At 40.2% G+C, this 17,755-nt stretch overlaps 1 protein-coding gene across 4 annotated transcripts in view; it reads right to left on the bottom strand.

Moving 5' to 3' along the window:
- Positions 1–17,755, bottom strand: part of CCSER2 (coiled-coil serine rich protein 2) — a 50,007-nt gene that overhangs the window by 17,514 nt on the left and 14,738 nt on the right. For all 4 annotated transcript variants that reach the window (XM_014071014.2, XM_014071013.2, XM_014071016.2 and 1 more), the window contains 4 exons: positions 10,268–10,358; positions 8,065–8,227; positions 6,880–7,069; positions 988–1,071 (listed from right to left, as the gene is read on the bottom strand). In XM_014071014.2, coding sequence (XP_013926489.2) covers positions 988–1,071; positions 6,880–7,069; positions 8,065–8,227; positions 10,268–10,358 — 528 coding nt within the window. The remainder of the gene's footprint in view (positions 1–987; positions 1,072–6,879; positions 7,070–8,064; positions 8,228–10,267; positions 10,359–17,755) is intronic.

The raw sequence follows: 17,755 nt of genomic DNA, 5'->3' as shown, positions 1-17,755 counted from the left end.
TATACCCTCATATTTCTCTTATTAAATTTGTTTTCCATCCATCTCGCTGGGAGACCTCAGCAATCACATCGGTGAATACATTCAATAAATAAATAACTTTTGCCTAAGACAGATATGTATAGTTTTGTACTCAGACACAGGCATTTGTTTAGGAGAAAAAATGTTAAAAAGATTGGAAACCTTATTACTTTTCTGATACTTGCCTTCACAAAATAACTGCTATGTGTAGTGAACATTCTGCCAGTGCTACCATCATTCAGGCAGTCCATATATTACCAAACTTACATAAAAATAAAGTTATGCCAATTTTGTGGATGCCATATCTATTACACATTAAATATGATCATTTACACAGCACATCCAAAAATGTAGGAAGCGTAACTCAATTTATTCTGCAAAACTGGACTATGCAATACTTTCCAAAATGGAATATTACATAAGTTAGGGACTGCTTACGTACAATCTTCATTTAGATCATAGCTCAGACATTAGAGTTTTATTATTAATCAAATAATTGGACATTTTCCCCACTCAAGTCTATTGAATTAGTTGTTTGTGATGTTTTTTTATATTCATGTTTGAATCTAACTTTTAAAGGCCTTCTGGTGGTTTCATTTCTCCCACTTTCACATGTTTAAAAGTATTAATTAGAGAGGTCGGTTGCATTATATATTTTAAATAATTTTGTGTGCCCATTTATTTTAATTAGTCTCTGTTCCTGTTCTACGTTATTGCCTTAAATTCTTCATCTCTACGTGGCTCCTTTTAAAATAATTTTATTTAAATGCCTAATCTATTTTAGGGACTTAAGATGGTAGTACAAGCATCCTAGCCCTGAGAAAAAACATGCAGCTTGGAATTATTTAAGTAAGACTTATAAATAGTTTAGAACAGATATTAGACTCTATATCTGTAGTTTGTCTGGTGTGGAATCAAACTGCTTCCATATCATGGACAATTCCATTCTATCGACTCATCTCCAATTACCTTATACGTTGGTTCAGGATCCAGCTCTTCTGGACTTGATGGCACTGGGGGTGTGATGTTGTGTAGTGACATGTTTTCATCGTTCTGCAAAAGAGCAACGTTTTTTGTTGTTGTTTTGGGCATCTAAATCTTATGAAGATATCCAGACTTGGGAAATTAAGGCTTAAAAAATCTTAAATCCTAGTTGGAACAACCTACCATAAACAAAAGGAAAGAGAGTAAACGGATATTTCCATGAAGAATGACCTAGGAATTTCATGTTTTTTCAACTAAAATCAGAGAAACCTTTATCGGCCGCCTTCTTTTCCCAAATTCTCCCATGAGGGACAGATCCTACAGTAAGTCCAAACTACAAAACAAGCCAACCAACAAAAAAAAAAAGCAATAGGAATCCACAATTTAACACAACTGGCCAGAGTTTCTGTAATGGCCTTTGATATCCTTGCAAGAATTGCATTTTCTCTCCCCTCTGCTGACCAAAGCAATGAAATAAAGCAGCCTATTCCAAGACCTTGTCAATTTGGAGGCAGCCTGGAGGAGAGTGCATCCTCACAACCCCTGCGGCTTGCTGCCATCACTGGGGGTCGTTTCTGGTTGGCTGATTTAGCTTGGTATTATTCCCAGATGCCGTTGCTTCTCCTGGGCTTTTTTATACCCACAGCTAGCATGAAATCCCTCTTCTGGGCCTTCAAGGGTTACTGCAAGGAACATTAACTGCAGCCATTCCCACACTTTGGCTTTTGCTAGATGGGCTAATAGAATAGAGCTGGAAGGACTTTAGAGGTAATCTATTCCAGCCTCTTGCTCAAGCAGGAGAGCCTGTACCAGTGACAGCTAACCCGTTTCTCGTCACGTGCCTAAATCGCATGCACGACAGCACATGCACACGTGATCCCTCATGCTTCCCTTGCCCCATGCATGCAACACACACACACGCCGTGCCCCATTTTGGGCCTAGTAGGCCTCCTTGAAGCCTCCTGGAACCAAAATCGGGGCGTGTGTGTATGTGCTGTGACCAACCACCCTGCACATATGCACGTGCGTCTCCCGCATGCGTGGCAGAGACCTGAAAATCAGCTGGACAGCGGGAGGCACACATGCATGTGCAGTAGAGCTGAGCTGGGCAACAGCTCACGTGCCCGCCGACAGGGCTCCCATGTACCACAAACATCATGGACCTATCACAGTTCGGCATCACGGACCATCTCAGACAAGTGACTTGTCTTCTTAAAAACCTCCAGTGATGGAGCACCCATAACCTCTGAAGATAAGCCATTCAAGTGGTTAATTGTTCTCACTGTTAGGAAGTTTCTCCTTAACTCAAGGTTGCTTCTCTTTTTGATCAGTTTCCAACCATTGTCTCTGCTCTCTGGTGCTTTGGAGAATAATTTGACACACAGATACCCCTCTTCTTTGTGGTAGAGGGCAAATACTGAATTGATGTCAGTCTCTGCTTTGATGCTGCTTCGGCTGCCATTGAAACGGGGAGTGGGGGCATGGTATTTGGGAAGGGAATCATTATGTGCTGGAGGAAGATTCTAGACGCTGGTCTGACCATCTCATTGCGCATGCGAAGGAAGGGAGTTTCCCACCAAGGTTAACTGTCCAGCATTCCATCCTGGTGATGTTTTTTGAAGATATCTCCCACCTGACAGTTGGGTGAATTATAATTGGACTATGGACTGGGGTGCCAAGGGGAGGGGATTGAACTATACATGATATTCTTTGCTTTCACGCCTAATTAACCAGATTCAGCTTTGCTACGCTACTTTTCGTTTGTAATTAGTAAAAGTACACTTAATCTCAAGCAAATGGAGTTGAGTGGTTTCTTTCCTGATTATTAAATGAAGTAGCATCTGACAAAAAGCTGAATCTGGTTAATTAGGCGCAAAAGCAAAGAATATCATATATAGTTCAATCCCCTCCCCTTGGCACCCCAGTCCATAGTCCAATTATAATTTACCCAACTGTCAGGTGGGAGATATCTTCAAAAGACAACATCACCAGGATGGAATGCTGGACAGTTAACCTTGGCAGGAAACTCCCTCTGCATGCGCAACGAGATGGTCGGACCAGCGTCTAGAATCTTCCTCCAGCACATAATGATTCCCTTCCCAAATACCATGCTCCCCCTCCCCGTTTCAATGGCAGCCGAAGCAGCAGCAAAGCAGAAGCTGACAATCACTACCCTCCAATCCTGAAATACTGCTATCATGTTTTCTTCATAATTTTCTTTTCTTTAAACTAGCCAGATGCAAGACTGGATTAAGACTGGGAGCAAGGTAAGACTCTTCTGATAGTTAGATGCTCGTTTTTTGCCTGCCTTTTCTTGGCAGCTACTCTAAACCCATCTTCAAGGGCGCAAAGGCCTGTGCCTATTTTTAAGTATGTAAAGAGCTCTTTGTATTTGATACTTGCCGAGTGCTTAAAGCAGAGGTGTCCAAAGTTGGCAACTTTAAGACCTGTGGACTTCAATTCCCAGAATTCCACAGGTCTTAAAAGTTGCTGAAATTGGACACTCCTGGCTTAAAGCCTTGTCTAAGTTACCTGCTATGGGGCTCACTTTCATAACCTCTGCAACAAATAGCCTCTCCAACCTGGCCTCTGGAGGATCTGCTCCTTTTGAGGTTTCTGAAACTGTTCTGTCCTGAATTCCTCAACTTCGCTGGCTGAATTCTCCAGGAAGCCCCCCAGCCTCCTTGCACTGCTCTCCTGCTTAATCTCCCTTTGCTTGTCTCTCTTTCCTGAGGGACCCTCCACTCCAAAAGCTGAAGCCCACTAAGGCCTGTCTCCTTCTTCTTGAGAAGGCAGTGTCGAGGCACGGCCATGAAGAAAATTCAGCTTCGCCCTGCCCTCTCGGGCATCCGCTCCTTCCATTGTCCTAATGACCGAAACAACAAACCTTCTTCCTTTTCTGCGGCCTGCCAGGTCTATGAAAAGCTTGGAAAAAGCTACGCTTTGTTTTTGGTCTAAAATACTGGGCAACAACAACAACAACAGAAGAAGAAGAAGCTTGAACTTTGGCATGGGTGGGGTGGGGATACATCCGTACAATTTCTGACTGAATACTTTTATTAAGGAATCAGAAAAGGCAGAGAAATAAGTAAAAGTAGTGTTGCAAACAAAACAAAAGATGAGGCCATCTGGGGTGAGTTTAGATCCAGAAGGGATTAAGTTGTGGCTCCTCATCTGTTTTGAAGTCCCATGGCTTTAGAAACACAATGGTTGGAAGCAGGGGATTGTTTTTCTGCCCATTTTCAAGCAACATGTACACAGATGAAGCGAAAGGTGAAGGGGGAGGCAGAAGATGAAATGGTGAAGTCATTAGCAGTGAATGTGAGTTTCAGACCTGCAAGCTATCTTTTCTTTTTAGGTTTCAGGCCTGCCACATTTTCTACGATTCATTTTATATTGTGGGAAAATGGGAGGGAGGGGGATCGTACGGAGTTAGATGCTATGAAGCCATAACAACATTCTTTCTAGAAAGCCAAGGTCATCCTTTGTCTCTGCACCTGACCGGAATTGGATGGGTGGAATTGCCAGCATGGCAGTTGAAGACTGGACCATGGGATGGACTTGTGGGTATGGGGGGCAGGATCTTGAACTTTCAACTGTGTGGGGAAAACCGGTAAACTCTCAGATTTGGGTTTTCTCAGATGTGCCAACATGGCTCTCTTAATAAATTGGAACTTTGAGGAATTGAATGGAGGATTGGGGGCAGGGGAGGCACTGATCCATACGATCACGAGCATTGGGATACAACTTAGTGACTGAGTAAGAACAACACACAAACATTCTAAAATAGAACTTAAAAAAAAAAGAGAGGAAATCTCTTCAACATTCTCCCAGGGAGGAAAACACCAGGGCGGGCCTGGAACAAGGCCTTTGTCTTGGTGTCTACAAAAAGCAGCTCTGGAAGTCACTGCTTACTAAAAGGCTCTTGGCCTTGAGTAGATGATCAGCTCTTAGCCCAATAAGCCAATGTGGAGAAAACCTTTATTCTTTTATTTTAGCAAGAGAAAACCAGCTTCTCAATCGGTATGAAAAACAGTTTGCAAAGATGAAACAACTGTGTTTTAAAAAGGGTAGTTTTAAAACTGCCCCCTACTGTTTAAATACCTGTGGTATTGACGGCAACTCATTTCACTGACTTTTATTTTTCCTCTATCAGGTTGATATTTAATTATTCGTGTATTTTCTGCAGTAACTGGAAGGAGCAGTCTTCCGGAATTTGGTCTAGGGAAGCTGCATTTGGAAGCACAAAGGCTGAGCTTTGGTATTCAGACAGACGGCATCATTGCTGACATCACAACCTGTTGGTAACAGGCCACATTCCTTTCCCTGGCTTGGGCTACAATGTGAGTCAAGAATGATTTCATAAGTTTATGTTCCAACTCCAATTAGCATAATCAGCAAGTGGCAACATTAGCTCTGGAGGAACCCAACAGATTTCTATTGCTATGATACTTTAATCCTATTTTCCAAAAGCATTTGTGACTGTGAGGAATAAGAATGCTCCCTTTCACAGCTACTTTGAAAAGAGAGGACAATCACACTGGCTGGCTTTAGGTCAGGGCTGTTCAACCATGGCAACTTAACACTATTCTGACCAAGGCTTTACCAAATCACCAAGCAGACTCCTTGCCTCAACAAAAAACCTTTTTATTCAAATAATGTGAATTCCTCTAATTCACTACCAGCAAAGTCCCGGCAAATGGTCTTTCAAGGATAAATTTACAACCACGGATATTATCAGGCTTGGAGAGCTGCCAGGCTGATATCTTTCAAACGCAACGCTGTACAAGAAAATACTCAGCAAGGAGTTGAACAAATCTTCACACCAATGAAGCAAACTAATTGTCTCCTGCAAACTCCACTCCCTTTTGGCTCCTCTTTATTCCCTATGGGCCTTTCACCATCCACCTGTGCCTTCACTCCCGAGTCGGCCCTTGTTCCTTAACTGTTCTCTTCTCCTGGCAGCTCTGTGCATGTGCACATCGGGAACAGGCTCCAGCTGTTCATCTGCCCCACTGACCTCTGACTCCGAAGGCAGTTGATAACTGGTATACGACTCTGGCCCTCTCTCTGCCTCCGACACAGAGCCCTCCCCAGACTCCAGGACTGGCCCATGTTCCTCCCCAACCTCTTCACTGCCTGAATCTGCTGCCAGCTCCACTGGCCTCTGGCGGGCCATAACAAACATCCGCGAACTTCAACTTCCCGAATTCCCCAGCCAGCTGAATCTCAAGCAGAACGGAATTAAAATTTTGAATTTTAATCAATTAAAAATGCTTGCTATTCAAAGAGATACTGTGGTTGTCAAACCCCCACCCACTGCAACATCCATGAACCTGAAAACCCAATTCCCAGCGTTTGGGAAAAGACATTCCTCAGACAAGATGACCATTCACTCTCTCCCCCCCACCCCCCAATATCCTGCAGGAAAGGAAATATTTACTACTACTACAGCAGCAGCAGCAGCAGCTGTTGCTGCTGCTGCTGCTGCTGCTACTACTACTACTACTACTACTACTACTACTACTACTATACTACTACTACTACTAGAAGGTAGGGATGTTCAAAACATTTCCAAACCTGAAATGCAAATTAGACATCTTCGGGGCACAGGGATGAAGCTTGTAACAGAATGCTTTGTACTGTACACAACAGTGCTTGTACACTTAATACACTTCCAAAACGTGCTCAAAACAGCTATAATATTGCTCAATGACAGCGCCTTTCACACCCAAGAGATTTCCAATCAAGATGCTACGATCCAGGACATTAGGGCTTATTACTATTTCAGCAGCCAACTTCAGCGTCTTTAAATATTAAATATTTAGTTTCATAATAGAAAAAGTAAATGACATGTTACCTTTTCTCCTCACTCACCTGATGGAGTATTCTTTTCATTTTTAAGAGTTGGGTTTTCACCGCTGTGCAGTCTTGAACCATATGCCGAAGGGTCATTTCATCCAATACCACAGTATTTGCTGGGAAACTCCTCAGTGGTGGGTACAATCCTGATGCCCCATAGCCTTCGAGATGATTGACAGGGGGAGAATCGACATAGTTGCAACTCCTGAAGCAAAGTTTGGAGGATGTTAGTATTCAGCCTTTGTTTACTAAGTCTCCACAGGAGAAGTGAAGGTCTGTAATTGACTTAAGAGCAACGCAGTGTTCTATCTAGTTGCTCAAGATCAGATGTTCTGAATCCCTGCCAGAAAAACTGTTTGGCTGGGCCAGTGGAGAATCTCCTTTATGGTGGCTTTCCAACTTTCAAGGGTTTTCCTCAAGAGTTTAGCTTGCACTGGTGTCCCTGGTATTTCACCCTCAGATCAAGCCCTGTTTTCCCAGGCACTGAAAAATACATGTACGGTTTTTATTTATTCTGTGACATCTGTTCTGTGGTTTTGCTTTTAATATGGTTATTCTTGCTCTATGCCTTGTAGGCCATCCAGTTATCTTCACAAGAGTATGGGGAGGATTTTGATATGTATAATTTCACGCCTTTCGTTTCAGATGTTGCTTTACTTTCGGCGCTTTCACTTCATATTCAGTAACAATACCTTTTCTCTAAAACTATGGAGTTGGGGGTTTCATTTCTTGAATTTTGAAGTAGGCACGTCTGACATTAAGTGCAATCTTAAAATATTAGCGTTCATTGATTGATAAATTATACAATATAACTCACTCCCACAGAAAGAGACTCATTTTTGTTTTAGCTATTACCCGTACATATCAAATGTGAAGGTGAACATATCACCTTCAACAAGGTCACAATCACTTCGGGGAAGCTTTCAGTGAGAAACAGCCCCATTTCAACTATTTTGCCCTGAGTTTGAAATCTTTTCATATTAAAGATGAAAGTAGCCCATCAGGAATAGAAAACAGACATTTCAAGCTCAAGTGGCCTGAGTTAGGGACATTTGACAATTCTCTGGACTGCTCTCTTTTCTTTCTAAGAATCCCTGTGTCAAACTGTAGATTTTTTAACTCTGGGAGAAAAACCTCTAATGATTAGCGGCCACTGGAGTGATCCCAAACCCCAACCTTTTCCTCCTCAGAGAATCACACCTGTTGAGATCATTTCGGATGTGGGAATAGTGCTCTGTGGGACTAAGATGATAATGATCCTGAGTATTCCACCTCTGGGGGGTTCTCTTCCAGAGTCCCTCTGCTTTCTGCTGTCGAATATTTCTGTCTGGTCGGTCATAACGGTTCAAATTGTCATATTCCTCTGTATCAACAGAAGAAAACAGAGCAACGTTGAGTTAAGCAGAACTGGTATCAACATGAAAACCAAAACAGGTATCACATGGCACTCTTAATTAACTCACAGTTGGCCATCATGAAGGAATTGCACATAAATTAGGTCTGGGCATAGAAAAAGAAATTTTATTTCACAACATGATAATGATCAGGGGCAAGATGTAAATATAAAACGCAAGTTTTCTTCTCTACAACACATCAAACGACAGAAATACAAAACTAATTGTGCTGAAATTTACTGACTTCCAGTATAGTAAAGCTGCTACTGCAGTTCAATAATTTAAATTCTTTCTTTAGCTGCCTGAGGAATAAAGAATCAAGCCGTTCCTTTGCTATCTCTCCAAACACAACTTAAAGGAGACAAAAACATGCTTTATTTTTGACAAGGATTTTCCCCTACACTTACATAATCGATGATGAAACATGATCTTTGGAGAGTTTTATTAATTAAGGAAAGGTTTCAGAACACTCTTTTTACCATGCAATATGAAACTTCTGGGAAAACAAAACCATATCTGTCAGTGCCTCCTGAAAGAACAGTCTGGTTTCTGACAACCGGATGAGGCAATTGTTTGGAAATCTTAAAACGCCAAACAAGGCACCAAGAAGTGCAGCCAGGGAAGAAAAGTTTGAAGGAACCCGTTCAGCTTCCCACTTACCTAAAACTGTTTTTCTCCTCATGGCTCAGCCTTGGCTGCGTGGCCCTTTTCCTAGCTGTTGCTTGGCTGCCTACTCATATAGTTTTGCAGAAGACAGGGACAAACAGGCCTTCCTTCCTGACCGTTCCCTGCTTGCGTAGACTTGGGAAAGCAGCCCAGTTTGACCCTGTGACTTACAACTCCCGTCCTCCCGAGTTGCATACTTCTTGCCACAGAACAATTGCTATAAATAGAGGGCAAGTTCCATCACAGACTCCAAAAGGGAGTCAGAAAGTTATAAAGCTACGAATTACTTTAGCACTTGCTGGGGTCAATCAGCCTTCGGGCAAGATGTAGTTAACTGCTGAATTCATGAATCACACAATCTTGGGAGTTGAAAGCAGCCACTAAATCCCTTGTTTTCTGAAACCCACATTAAAGCAAGACTTGAATGCATCCAGTAAAAAAGAAACCCGTCCTACACCCACAGTCAACTCTGGCTCTCTTTGGATTTTTCCTAACCTTCATTGGAATTCTAATTACTCTGCTCTGGATGTAAACATAAGAGCTTTGGTTACTTGATTTCCAGACTTCAGAAAGGTTTTCTGTGCACTTATCTAGCTAGTTGATTTTGGTGTGGGTTTTTTTTAAACAAAAGGATACACTGTCATTTTAGCCCTAGTATACTAAAAGCATCAGTAAGAACTAATTTAAAAAAAGTCTTAGCTGAAAATGCTGGCTCTAAAAACGAGACAGAAACAGAAGCGGAGAAACCTCTGAATGGGCTTCTGTGCAAACACAGTTTCAAAAGTATTGCTCTGTTAAGAAACGTCAGAAAATCAAAACAGTGGGGATATTATTCATTGCGTTCCTTGAGCGTAAAATGAAATTGTATGGCAGGGGTGTCCAATTTTGGCAACTTTAAGACTTGTACAGTAGGCTTCACCTTCCAGAATTCCTCTGCCACCTTTGTGAATTCTGGGAGTTGAAGTCCACAAATCTCATCCAATAAGCTTCTTCTTCTAAAGAAGCTGCTTGGATGAGAAGTGAAACATCTTTAAAGAAAAAAATCAGAAAGTCCAGTTGCCTCTTGAAAAAACTCCTTTGGGACAACCATGACCTGGATGACTGAGAATCTCCAGAGATATCCACAAATCCTAAAAGTTGCCAAGGTTGGATAGCCCTGATGTATCCTGAGATAAATGCCTCCATATATGCACAGCCTTGGTGTCCTACAGATTTCACGGGATGAAATTGTAAGTTGTAACTGTAAGTTGTTGATTCTCTTGGCTTTACAGAAATCAAAAATGAGATCAAAGTAGCAACAGCAATGCAGACTCAGGACACTTCAGAAGGATCCTTTCACTAACCATTATCGCAGGGTGTGTCCTCAGGCAAGTCGACATCAAGCATAAGATCATCATCTTCAAGATCACAGGACTCAAGGTTGTTCAAGATATCCTGCAAGGAATGAGAAATGGCTTCAAGCTAAGCCCACTGGACTGTTTTTCTCTAAATCCGACTAACACACATGCAGGTTGAAAGAAACTCTTTATTGATGTTTCTGCAACTACAGAATATAACTTTATCACTGTCAATGTTCAGAGAAGCTTCCAACTATCCAGCACAGCTATTATTGAAGTGAAAAGAAATAGTTCACCCCCAGGCCTCTTCAAATATGTGCTAAGTATTCAAGTAAAACAGATCTTTATTTCAGCCATAGGCCAGCATAAAATATAAGGAGGAAAAATCACACCCATTTCAGCATTAACTTATAGAAACTTGTAAACAATAAAACATAATTTAAGAAATCAAAGTCCAATGCATATAAAGAGATTATATAATGTATTAATAGAGATGGACTCGGAAACAGAATTAGTTAAAGATTGTATGATAAAGTGGGCTCAAAATATTGAAGAACCAATAATGTTGGATACATGGGAAAGGATTTCGGTAAGAAATGTAAAATTTACACAAGCCCAAAACTTGAGAGAAAACTTTTATCAGATGTTTTATAGATGGCATTTAGATCCTAAAAAGTTGGCTTCTATGTATCCAAATTTACAACCTAAATGCTGGAGATGTGATTCTGTGGACGCTACATATTTTCATATATGGTGGACTTGCAAAAAGGTTAAGGCATTTTGGATAAAAATATGGTGGATTATGCAAAATGTTCTTTAAAAAAGGATAAAGTTTACCCCCACCCCCGTTATTTTTGTTAGGTATAATTACAGATTGTACAGCTGTAGAGATTAATTTGATTTTGCACTTAATAACTGCAGCTAGATTGTTGGTGGCGCAATACTGGAAGAAGGAAGATTTGCCTACTATCCAAGAATGGACATTGAAAATCATGGAAGAAGGCGGGGCTTAGCAGTGAGAAGACGGAGTTTCAGGCTATTCCTGAAATTCCCCTATTCCGAAGGAATTTTGGACGGGTCATCGGACCCTAGCTGTCCCGGAGAAGACAGTGAAAGGTGAGGGGAGATCCAGTGACCTCAGAGACGTTCGCAAAGTCTCTGGGGGGGCTTGGAATTAACCCCTCCTGCCAACTCCTTTCTGGATTAGCTGTATGCTAACTGAAACTGCAGGTTGCCCCTAAGAATGGTTTAAGTGGATTCAACTGGTAAGCTGATTTTATTACTCAAAGAGAGACAGTCCGCACTAAAACTTAAGCTAATTGAAACCAAAGAACAGAAGAATCTAGCGGCGAATTGGTTTTTTTTTAATGGATTTATGGCCGGTGGTTACCCTATTTCTTAAACGCTTTAAGGAATTCTTCAACATTCCCTCCTGACTCTTTCTAAGTGGGTTGTAAAACTAACCTATTACTAATTGGCCCTTCACGATCTGACACTTTTATTGCTTGGCTGTGTTGGTCTAAGATCAGATAAGATCGCACAGCTCCCAGCGTGTTTTTACTTGCAAATACCTTAGAGTCTCTAACTGCGACACAACATGGCGTCGAATTATATTCCCAAGGGCTCATTTCAGATACTTTTTTCTGCATTTCGGAAGCTGTTTGATTCATATCAAAGATTTGAAAAAAAATTGGATTATTTGACATTAAAATATGAAGGGAAAGGTGAGAACGTGGAATGTTTGAATGTTCCTGAAATACAAATGAAAAATGTGAGAAATGGCGTCTGGTTTATCTCGGAGGAAGAAAGAAATGCTATGCTGGAAAGCGGGGGAGCTATAAAGAAGATTCATTTTAAGAGACAGAGCGTAGGAGAAATGAGAATTCCACCCTTGAGAATTAAAGTCAATTTGAAAAGTTTAACAAGCCTGGGACAACATTATTATCTCATCAGAGACATCCTGAGCAAAAAGGTGCGAAGATATCCCTGTTTGGACTTGCTTATAAAAACATTTGGTAAATCTGTTCAACGAATGGCAATAGGACTGAAAAGGTTTTGTTATTGGAGAGACATAGGCTGACAGATGGAAGAATACAACTTAAAATTAGCTAAATCTAATTACTCTTATTTGTAATAGATATAGCTGAATAATAATTGATATTGATAGTAATGTATATAATGTGGAGTTGATATGATAAATAATAATTGGATATGAGAAAGGAAGGTTGGAAATACTTTTGGGCTATATATAAAGGTTATTAATCACAATAATTATCACTACTAAAAATAAAATAAAATATATACAGTTAAATGTTAATTAATATGGGGAAAATGTTATGATATATGATATAACTACATAAAGAAGGGAGAATGATAATAAATTATATTGCATGAAAGATGGAATTTTTGGTGTTAAATATTATGGATGTTCAGCTAAAATAGGATATGAGGATTTGATGTTAATAGAGGATTTTACAAACAAGTAAATGAAATGTCAGCATGTGGTTATGGATTAACTCTTTGGCATAGTTAAGGTTGAAGGATGTTTAAATAACTGTAGTTAACTAAATGGAGGTATAATGATGTCAAATCGTAAACATTTGAGTTAAGATATTTGAATTAATATGAATTAATGGAAGAGATGCACCAAAACATGTTGTAACCAGCTGATATACTTTTTTTATATAATATATACCTGTGTTTTTTTGTGTGTGTGTTTTTTTCTTCTTCCCTGCCTTGTCTTTTGTTCTTTTTGTCTTTTTGTTGTTGTTGTTGTTGTTGTTGTTGTTTTCTTTTCCCACTGGTGTGGGCATGTATTGTTTAAGAGTATTATTATTACCAATATTTTTAAATAATAATTACAGTCAAATGAAAATGGATATATGACGATGGTGATATGTATGAATATCTGAGTTAAAATGCTTGAGTTAACATGAGTTATGTTTGTTGACTGTGGAGGAGATGTACCAAAGTTTATTTGTGACCGACTGATACACTTTCTATAGCATGTAAAGAAAGATGTTGGACTTGTTTTAAATTGAAATTTAAAAAAAAAATTAATTAAAAAAAAAAAAGAAAATCATAAACCTAGCCGAGATGGCTAAAATATCTGCATATCTTAAGGACCATTCAAACGAGAGATATAAACGAGACTGGAAAAAATGGATTGATTATACTCAAAATAAATATGGGACTAAGAAATTCCAGATAGCTTATGATTAAGATCAGGAATGATATAAATTGTTTAGAGTTAGCCTAACAAGGAGGAGCTAAGTTCAATTTAAAGATGTTATTAATTTTTTACTCTCTTTTCAAATATATTTTAGACTGTTTTTGTTAAAGATTTATACCGTGTACTGGTTCTGGGAAGTCAGGGGAGGGAAGGTTGGGGGAATTCGGGGTGGAGGGTGGGAGGGAGGGAAGTATATTAAGCTCGAGGAGGGGTGTTAGGTTTTAAAGTAATATGATTGTACATGTATACTGTCTTCTCTTTTTTTTTTTTTCAAACAAAGATACGTTATGTATATTGAAATGGAAGTATAAATACCATCAACACAGAATGGAGTTTGCTCAGAAGCTGAAATACACGAAGTGAATGAGAGGAAGGGTGGGAAGCAGAGGAGAGAAGAAAGATAGGAAGAGAGGGATAGGAGAAAGGGCAAAGGGGGGAAGATGAGGAGAATAAGGAGGAGTGGAAAGGGGAGAGAAGAGAAGGAGAAAGGAAGGGGAAGTAGAGTAGAAAAGGATGATAGAGGGAAGAAAGGAGGTAGGGAGGGGAAGGAGAGAGGCAGAAGAAAGTGTTGGATAAGGCATAAATATGGTGTATGGAGAGCAGAAGAGCCAATAATTGGTTTTTCTTTTTATTTTATTTTTTTCCGGGAGTTGATGGCAAGATGAACTGATGTAATTATTAATTAACACAACATGATATTGGCTATGTAATAGTATACATGTGATTATATGTTATGAAAATGGAAAATAAAAAAATTATATTTTTTAAAAAATAAAATAAAACATAATTTAAAGCTACAACGACATAATACAATCCTATTCAAATACTAAAATATGTCTAGGAAAGTGAGGAAGAGGGTGGCCAGGAACAAGGAGGAGGGTCTCAATTATGCTGGCAATGGGGACGCCACTGGGAGGGTTGGAAGAATGCAATAATAAGGGATGGATCCTCATAGAGAAAATCTACCTAAGTCAGGGGTGTCATTGAGGGCCACATCAGGGTTGTGTTTGACCTTGGGGGGGGGGGCAGGTGGGTGTGACCAAGGGGGGCATGGCTAGCTCAATGTCATTCATGTTGGGGGCACCTGTGATGACTCGAGTGCTCTGCGAGTGGAAACGGGCTCCCGAGCTCCGTTTCCGGCTGTGACAGCCTCCTGCAACCCTTCGCCAATGAAAATGGAGCCTGGGAGGGCCACACACAAGGCCTTCGCAACCTCTGTTTTCGGCTGGGACAGCCTCCTGCAACCCTTTGCCAGCATAAATGGAGCTCATGAGGGCTGCACACAGCCCTCCCGAACTCCATTTTCAATGGCAGAGGCACTGCGGGCCGATCCTTCGCTTTGGCCGATCTACGCACCTCTAAGGGCCTTGAGTTTGACACTCCTGACCTAGGTGGTTATTAAGAGTTGAAAGCGACTTGAGGACACACAATTAATCAAGCATCTCTCTGAAAGTTCTTAATATTATTGGATTAAAATGGGGGAAGGGTTATGAAAACCACGTAAAGTACGTAAAAACAGATAAAGCAGCACAGGAGAGCCATAATGTATGGTTAGATGTGTCCTATTTTCCAAGTACAAAACCAAGGATTTGGAAGGTAATGCCTTTGATTTGCATATATTTGATTATTGGCCTTGAAGAAATATCCCAATAACGTCAATAGAACTATCTCCATAAGACTTGTCCCAAGTGCTGGGACAAAAGAAAAACTTTCATTAAGTTTTGAAAATGTCTGTAGTTTCCTAGGTGAGACATGTGTTTCTCTGAATGCTGTTATTACTTTTACAGACTACAATTTAACAAGCAGCTAGGATTTTTCACAACTATCAGAAGAACATCACAATCGTATGTAGAAATGCAATGTTACTACAGCCCCATTAATATTTTACACTAAACCCCACCCCTCAATTGATATTTCACTCTTCTCTTAAGAGAAAAGGGTAAACTGAATTAATAATCTTATTCCTTTCATTCTAGCATATTGTAGATATTCAAGACCTTGAATTCTAGTATATTTTAGATTTCATGGTCTTTGTACTAAATGAGTAAAGCAGCAGCAGATAAAGTTGTATCTTCCTTGCTTATTTACAGACATTGTGTAATTTGATTTTTAAAAGGAATGGCAGTCAAAATGGCAGTATTTCTTAAAAAAAACAAAACAGGACCAGTCAATATATTTAAGTTTACAAAAATCCATCAAACAGTGCTGAATATTAACCTATCCATACATAGAGAACTGCTCCTGTACATTACGTCACAGCTGAAAGGTGAAGCAGGCCCCATACCTTTAGGAAAGAAAATAAAGATGAGGAATGATTAAAACAAAATACTTCCCAAAGAAGGGAGACCAGGGACAGAGGAGGCAGAGGAGGGGGCTTAGGGCTTATGACTGCAGTTGCCATAGCAACCCTGGGAGAGGGGATATAAGGAGCCTATATCCAATCACAGAGGTGCAACCTGCCACCACACTGCCAGCCTGCCTGAGGCTAGTCAAACAATCACAGGGACAGGGATGCCAGTTACCATGGTGAGAAACAAACCCCACTATGAGCCTCAGGGAAACCATCAGCCCTTTATCCTCTGATTCTAGGAAGCCAAAAAGAAAAAAGCACAATGACTTTTGTTAAACTACAGTTCTGGAAATCATGCCTCCAAAACAAGCTTTGGAAGTTTTGGTTCACTACTATTTCTTCACGGTTTGGGGTCATCTGCCCATACTTTTGAAATGGGCATGTGTTTGTGTTTAAGCATACACACTGTCAGCGTTCCAAATATCATGCAGAATTAAATCAGAGTCACACACCCTGTTTCCCCAAAAATAAGACCTCGCTGGATAATAAGCTCAATAGGGCTTTTGGGCACATGCACTATAATAAGCCCACTCCCGAAAATATTGCAATGCAGCAGTAGCCAAGAGGTGACCACGCTCGCCGCCTCCTGCACCTCAAAAGACCTCCCTGAAAATAAGGCCAAGCGCTTATTTCAGGGGTCAAAAGAAAATAAGATCCTGTCTTATTTTTGGGGAAACATGGTACGTAGCAATAGCACTTAGACTTATATACCGCTTCACAGTGCTTTTACAGCCCTCTCTAAGCGGTTTGCAGAGTCAACCTATTGCCCCCAACAGTCTGGGTCCTCATTTTACCCACCTCAGAAGGACGGAAGGCTGAGCCAATCTTGAGCCTGGTGACATTTGAACTGCCAAATTGCCAGCAGTCAGCAGAAGTAGCCTGCAGTACTACACTCTAGTCTAACCACTCCACCACTATGACTCATAGATATAAATAAAGGAGGAATAAAGGAGAACATTGGTAGTGCAGGGTTGAAATGAGTGTTCTCTGACTTTGGTTGTTTCCTTGCAGACATTTCATTACCCAACTAGGTGACATCATCAGTGCTAGAAGGTTGAGTCCCAACCCTTCTCCCTTCTAGCACTGATCATGTTACCTAGTTTGGGTAATGAAACGTCTGCAAGAAACAACCAAGGTCAGAGAACACCAAGGACTCCACATACATGGACATCAGGGTAATGCAGTGGTTCAGATGTAATTCAGAAATGATACTTGATTGCTGACAATTGCTTTAAGAGGAGACTGACATGGAGACTGGCATGATTGCTTTAAGAGGCCACAGAGAGATGCTATACCTGGATCACTATATCTCCAAAGCATTTATTCCAAATTAACTCTGAATTACAGCAGGAATTCTAATTGCTACAGCCTCATTAAAAAAAATTAAATTACAGAATATAGTAGCAAGCCATAAGATTATTATAAATGAGATATCTATGTTCTTGATATTTTTAAAGCCATTAGATCACCAGCTTTTTGCATTAAAATAGGTTTTTTTTTCAACCTTTCTCCTTTTTTCTACTCTTTGGTAAACTACTGTAATAATACCAATGTAATAGGTAATTCATAAATAGTAATTCAGAGCATATGGAATTATAAATAAGTCCATTAAAATATCCTAGACTTTCAAGTAGAGATTCTTCATTAGGGCTTCTTACACTTGATAAAACAAAACAAAACAATCTCTTCTCTTCTTTCTTCCCTGCTAACTCTTCCAGGATGAGTTTCTAAAAACAAATATACTGCTTTATTCTGAATAAAACTGATCGTCATTGACTGTGATTCCAGCCACATTCTTTTTATATGCTTGCTTTTGCGCAGCGTGACACAGAACGACCTCTGCAATCCTGCAGATTGCTTACTGCAAAAGGTCATCTTCAAACAATGAGAAAAATGTACAGCTTCAATTGGT

Source organism: Thamnophis sirtalis, unplaced genomic scaffold, assembly GCF_051295495.1.
Source record: "Thamnophis sirtalis isolate CommonGarterSnake01/CBP01778 unplaced genomic scaffold, rThaSir2_p1.2 scaffold_15, whole genome shotgun sequence".
NCBI lineage: Eukaryota > Metazoa > Chordata > Lepidosauria > Squamata > Natricidae > Thamnophis > Thamnophis sirtalis.
Note: the sequence above shows the minus strand (reverse complement) of the source record. Positions and strands in the feature narration are given on the sequence as shown.